We start from the raw sequence: 6,000 nt of genomic DNA, 5'->3' as shown, positions 1-6,000 counted from the left end.
CCGACAAGGTGGATTACTGTCACCTGTTCTCTTCAGTTTGTATATGGATGATCTTTCCAAAAAGTTAAACTAGTGTTAGACTGGCTGTATGGTGGGGGATAGTCTTATTACTATAATATTATTGATTTTTACGCTTATTTGATCTTACTCTTATTTTTGCCTTGTCCGGTTTTATCTTTTTTTGTGAAGCATTTTGTAAGGCTGTTTTAGAAAAGTGCTGTGTAACAAATTATTATTAATTGAGTTGACGAACATGTAACACAAAACATAAAGCCTTCGTTGTTGGGAGGCTTTATTGTCAAAACACCACAGTGAATGCCACGTATGTGAGAGTCAGTATGCCTCCACACACTTCATAATACTTTCATAAATGTAACAGACATGAGAACAAATACTGCAAAACAAAACTTTATTAACAATTAAATGTTACGATTTTCAAAAAATGAAGCAATAATCAAAATCTAGATTTAATATAGCTCAAATAAATTTCGTAGCTCAAGTGTAACAACACTAACTGACAACAAAATTAGAATGATATGTATTGCAAGCAACCTGTGGTTACTATGGGTTAGTGTGTGGGCTTTATGACCTTTGGACCTTTGGCGTTACCCTCTGCGAGAAGCAGTGAAGAGTTAGCAGGCATTAGTCCAGCATTCCTGGCAATTACCGTGCAGTACCTGCACAAGGCAAACAGCAACGTTTTAGATTTTTCAGCACAAGTGCCCCCATCCCCCCACCCCCAACTGCTAGACCTTCCAAACTTGACCTTAAAATCTGACGTCCATCTCTCACGCTTGTGTTGTGCTTCTTTTGGCAGGAGTTGAACGAGCTACCAGCAGGAGTTAAGCGGTCTCCTGGTTGTTTCAAAAAACGAGACAACTCCACTGCAAATGCTAATCTAATTAGCATTAGGGGTGAAATATCACCCCCAGTGCTAATTTACCATGCAAGGCCTGATACAGTGATTTCATTTCAAGTTAAAATAGGGATATGACAAGAGATGTCTTTCAACATTCTTCTTCTCGTGAACTTACACATTCCTAAACTAGCATGATGAACCATTTGGGCCGAGCTAGCCATGATGTTACTATAGATATAACCAGTATCGTAAGACCACCTACTGAAAACCGACCCAACCATGCAACGCTAAGCAGCAGTAATTAATTATTCTCTTCAAACTGGTGTTCAACAGCCCTAGCCGTTTGTTCGCTAAGGAGACAAGCTACATGCAAGTTACGAGAATGTTTGGGGCAATTAGACTGCACAAATTACCAAAAGCTGCACACCAGCTGAGCAACAGAATTCAAAGGTAAAACAGCAAACAATCCAATGAAATAATAGAAATCTTTCCTTGTGTTAAGGTCTTCACTGACTTTTTTGTTGTGAAGTATCACATCTGACAAGAAAATGGGACAAATTACAGACAAATTTTCAGGCAAAAATTGATCAAGAATTCTGGACTGTACTTTCTTGTCAATGGAACTTTGTAAATTTAATACAAATTTAAAAAGACGTTTTGCATAACAGACAAAAATTGGCAAGAGTTCTTATAACGAAAAACAAAAGAACAAAAAACCCCATGAAAAAACTTGCAACGTTGGTTTAGACAGAACAAAATAATTCTTCATGTTAAATTGCAGTTGTGAAAAGGTTAAATGTGTGCAGCAACCTTCTTAATGAAAAGTTCCTGAATGGAGATTCATCAAAAATTCTGTTCCCAAAAGCTTTCAACATTCTTCTTACATTTCAGTTTTTCCATCAATCGACAATTTTTTGCTTTATCAACTTCTTTCTGACATTTTCCTCATTTCTTTTGTTCCTAAGTTGTTCTTGGAGGAAAAAAAAATAGAATTATCCCAACCAGTCTCCTTGATATTTCGTCCTGCTCCGGAGTCCCCTTTCAGAAATTCCCTCCTCCAGTAGAATCTCGCCATCCGCTTCTCTCCTTCAAACCTCCTCCACAAAAACCCACTTTTTCAATTATCAATCTGTCCTGTGAGGACAAAAATGGATAAACTTCTTTCCCAAAATCTTCCTCCTCCACCCTCCTTACACGTGTTCTCTGGTCCCCCCTTCCTTTAACAAACTCTCTTCTTTAAGTGAAATTCCTCGTTATTCTACAGGTCATCTTTCCCTCAACAAATATTGGGGGGGGGAAAAAAATAAAGAAAAATCACAAACTCCCAGCTTCTTTAGTTCTTATGCCTCCTCCCTGCTCATCCCAGGTTCAGAGGCTCCCCAGCGCCTCCCCGTAGCGAATGCGCTGGCCCGCCCGGAGGTCAAAGGAGAAGTCGTCCGGCGCCTCAAAGAGGAGCACAATGGTGGAGCCCAAGTTGAATTCCCCAAGTGCCTCCCCCTTCTGCAGGGCCACGCCCCCTTCCTCTGTTATGACTCCTCCTCGTCCACTGATGACAGTGTTAGCGTCACCTTGTGCTCGTTGGTCACCCACCACAACATAGCTACGGTCATTAAAGGAGCCCTTGTTGTAGCGAGGAGCGTTGGTATGGAGGTCCTGAAAGACGAGGTAATAGAAAATAAGAAAGGAGTCATTTATCACAGTACAAGCAGTATGACTACTAGTAAAAATACTCCTACTTTACTAGTAGTTATATTTGGTGAGTAATAATACTGTGGATGTCCTAGGAGAGGAGGAGAAAGAGGAAAGAGGTTCGGAGGGTTGGACGAATTTAGTGCATTTCAGTAACTGATATTTGTTTTAGTGAGGAATGTTGGTGTGGAACTCCTGAGTGGCTAAGTGCAATAATAAAAGAGAAAGTAATGAAGGCAGTACTTTAAGACTAACAACAGTAATGGTATTGGTAGAAGTTGTAGTTATGGCAGTAACAGCACTGATAGTAACCAACAATAACAGTAATATGGGTAGCCATCGATACTAGTACACATTACTGTTACTACTACTGTTTGTAAAAGAAGTTGCTTTTAGTAATGCTTTGGCCCCCTTACTTCCACTGGCCAACTGGCCTGCCATAATCTACGGTACGGTAATAGTGGTGATTTAACATCAGAATGTTAAATAAGGACATAGGCTGTGTGGCTAACCCTAGCTAGCTACTTTTTACTTATCTCCTTACATCATTCGATGTTTATTTCTTGTTGCATGTTCTTTGTACTGGGTGAACCAACAGCAAGTTGAATTCCTTCTACACACATATGATGTACTTGGTGAATCAACAGATTATGATTATGATCATAAAGGAATAAAGGACAGAAAAATGTGATTCGGGAAGAAAGAAAGTACTTAAGTATTTCCACAGAATGTCATAATTAGACTGGAAATAAATATGTGCCATTTCCTTGCAAATATCCCACAGTGCCGTAGCGCTAACGCTAACCTTGAACCAAAGTAGGCCCACCTGTAGCCCCCACTGATCACCGGCTTAATACATTTCCTAATTAACAGATATACTTAGATCCTTAATTTTGATCCCCCGGCTAGTATACACAGGGTTAAATTAAAAAAAAAAAAAAAAACAACAACTTCTGACTGAAAATGTATTTTCAGGCCAAGTCATATTCAGAGCACACACCAACCAAAACAATGCTTCTTGTTTTAAGTGAGCCTCCTCACTTATCAGAAAAAGACAAAAAAACCAAACAAACAAAACTAACAGCACCAGCTTCTGGAGGGTTTAGGTGGCTTGATGGGGGGGGGGGGTTGTTTGGTCGGGGCGTTCGGGTATTGTGAATATATGCATTTTCACATCACTTTGGACCATTATCATCACAATATTTATAAAAAAACACAACACAGGTTATTTTTTTTCACAGTACACTCAGACGTCAGCGAGAAGAAACGCAAAACAAATGTGCTCACAGGAGAAGTAATACTCCACATGTTGTGCGTGGCCGCACTGTGCGCCACACAAAATAACAATAGCGAATGGATCTGAACTGCAGCTTTCTCATCCTCCCACAGCCAGCTGAGTCACAGTATTTGGCTGCTTCCCAAAGTTCTACTTGGTTGGACGTCGGTAGACAGCAGCTCACTTTCCCGGTCGTCACTAAGCCACTGACAGAATTAACAGCAGCGTCGACTCCGCTCTCGGTATCGTTCCTCTCCCCTAATTACTTTGTCTGACAGCTCCCTTTTTTCAGACCGTCGTTTTGAGCTCATCATCTGTGACAGATATTTTATCCCCGGTTCATTTCCGCAGTTAAAAACACTTTGAAAATAAATGAATGAATGAATAAATAAAAAACACAAAAAAATAATAAAAACAAAAACAAACATTTTTAATTAAATAAATATAAGCCAAAAAATTTTAAATAAATAATTCCGCAGTACAGATGTTGGGAGGCACTAAGAACTCGTTTTCACTCGTGAATTTATTTTCCCTGACAGCACAACACGTTACAGAAACTCCTGCAGGTCAAACCTGTCTAATGAAACCCTGTCTGTGCCGACTGAAACTGAAAGACTTCAGTACAAACGGACTAAAAACACTCGCTAGCCCAGCAAACAACCCATAAGGCCACACTCCGTAAAATACCAGAGGTACTCTGGTACCCTCCATTCAGAAAGAATATCTGTCCTGGAATATAAGACAACCCCCACTTTTCTAAACCTAAGTTTCAGAAAAACATAGTCTTATATTAGGAGCATTACGGTATCCTTTCCCTCCAGAGTAGGGGATGAGAACGCTCAGCATAGTTTTTTCTGTTCATTCGGTTTACGCACGGCGCTTAAGTCTCTTAGGGAAAAACCTGCACCGGCACATGGCCTCTCTGGAATCCAATTGACGTAAATCCGTCGTAGCGACGGAGAACTTTAATCCCTGTATACTAAGGCTGGACTCGAACACCCGAGTATTCAGATATTCATTCGTTGGGTGGCATTCGGTTCCAATTTTGGGATTTGGATATTTGATTTACAAACATAAAACACACCAAACCTGTTGGGAAAAAAAAAAATCTCTTTTTTTGGGGGGGAGGGGGGGTTTCCCCCCTTTTCTCCCCAATTGTACCTGGCCAATTACCCCACTCTTCCGAGCCGTCCCGGTCTCTGCTCCACCCCCTCTGCTGATCCGGGGAGGGCTGCAGACTACCACATGCCTCCTCCCATACATGTGGAGTCACCAGCCGCTTCTTTTCACCTTACAGTGAGGAGTTTCACCAGGGGGGACGTAGCGCGTGGGAGGATCACGCTATTCCCCCCAGTTCCCCCTCCCCCCTGAACAGGCGCCCCAACCGACCAGAGGAGGCGCTACTCTAGTGCAGCGACCAGGACACACACCCACATCCGGCTTCCCACCCACAGACACGGCCAATTGTGTCTGTAGGGACGCCCGACCAAGCCGGAGGTAACACGGGGATTCGAACCAGCGATCCCTACACCACTACGCCACCCGGACGCCCCAGGAAAATGGTTTTTAATTAAAAAGTAAAAATACAAACAACAATACTTTAGAATAACAGAATCCTCAACAATTAATACCTTTAAACTGAAAGACAGGCGTGGCACCGCTATGCCGTCCAGCTCAGCCAACAACAGAGAAATGTCTTGCTGACTCCTTCCCGAGTCATGCCCCCCACCCCACCCCCCCCACCCCCACCCCCGAAGCTCAGAGTATTCGCTGTTGATTACTGCCGCAGCTTTGGAGCCCCAGAAAATGGTATTTAGGACAGCCCTACTGTAGACACTTACACCCTATTCAGTACCCTACTAAGTATCCTTACTGTCCTACCTAACTGATCGAAGCAGACCCGTTATTCTGACCTGGATGTGGACCATTAACAACCAGAACGGTGCCAAATGTAATGTATAAACCTTAAAAGGTCTTAAAAACAGCTCAGGTGATACACTGACCTGGTCGAAGTAGACTCTGATGGAGCCCACATTTGTGGCACCGACAGCCGTTAGTGAAAAGAAGCCATGAGCCCAGCGGCCCGTTAGCGCCACGCGCTCGTTATGACAGAACAACTCCTTCACCCACCGAGCCACACCTGGACTGACCGACAACAGAGAGCCTGATGGGAAAA

At 42.5% G+C, this 6,000-nt stretch overlaps 1 protein-coding gene across 2 annotated transcripts in view; it reads right to left on the bottom strand.

Moving 5' to 3' along the window:
• Positions 1 to 392: 392 nt before the first annotated feature.
• The window catches only part of pisd (phosphatidylserine decarboxylase), a 48,234-nt gene continuing 42,626 nt past the window's right edge, over positions 393 to 6,000 (bottom strand). For both annotated transcript variants that reach the window (XM_056290358.1, XM_056290359.1), the window contains 2 exons: positions 5,828 to 5,988; positions 393 to 2,512 (listed from right to left, as the gene is read on the bottom strand). In XM_056290358.1, coding sequence (XP_056146333.1) covers positions 2,228 to 2,512; positions 5,828 to 5,988 — 446 coding nt within the window. In that variant the 3' untranslated portion in view covers positions 393 to 2,227. The remainder of the gene's footprint in view (positions 2,513 to 5,827; positions 5,989 to 6,000) is intronic.

This window comes from Lampris incognitus, chromosome 12 (genome assembly GCF_029633865.1).
Source record: "Lampris incognitus isolate fLamInc1 chromosome 12, fLamInc1.hap2, whole genome shotgun sequence".
Classification (NCBI taxonomy): domain Eukaryota; kingdom Metazoa; phylum Chordata; class Actinopteri; order Lampriformes; family Lampridae; genus Lampris; species Lampris incognitus.
This window is presented reverse-complemented; position numbering and strand designations above follow the sequence as displayed.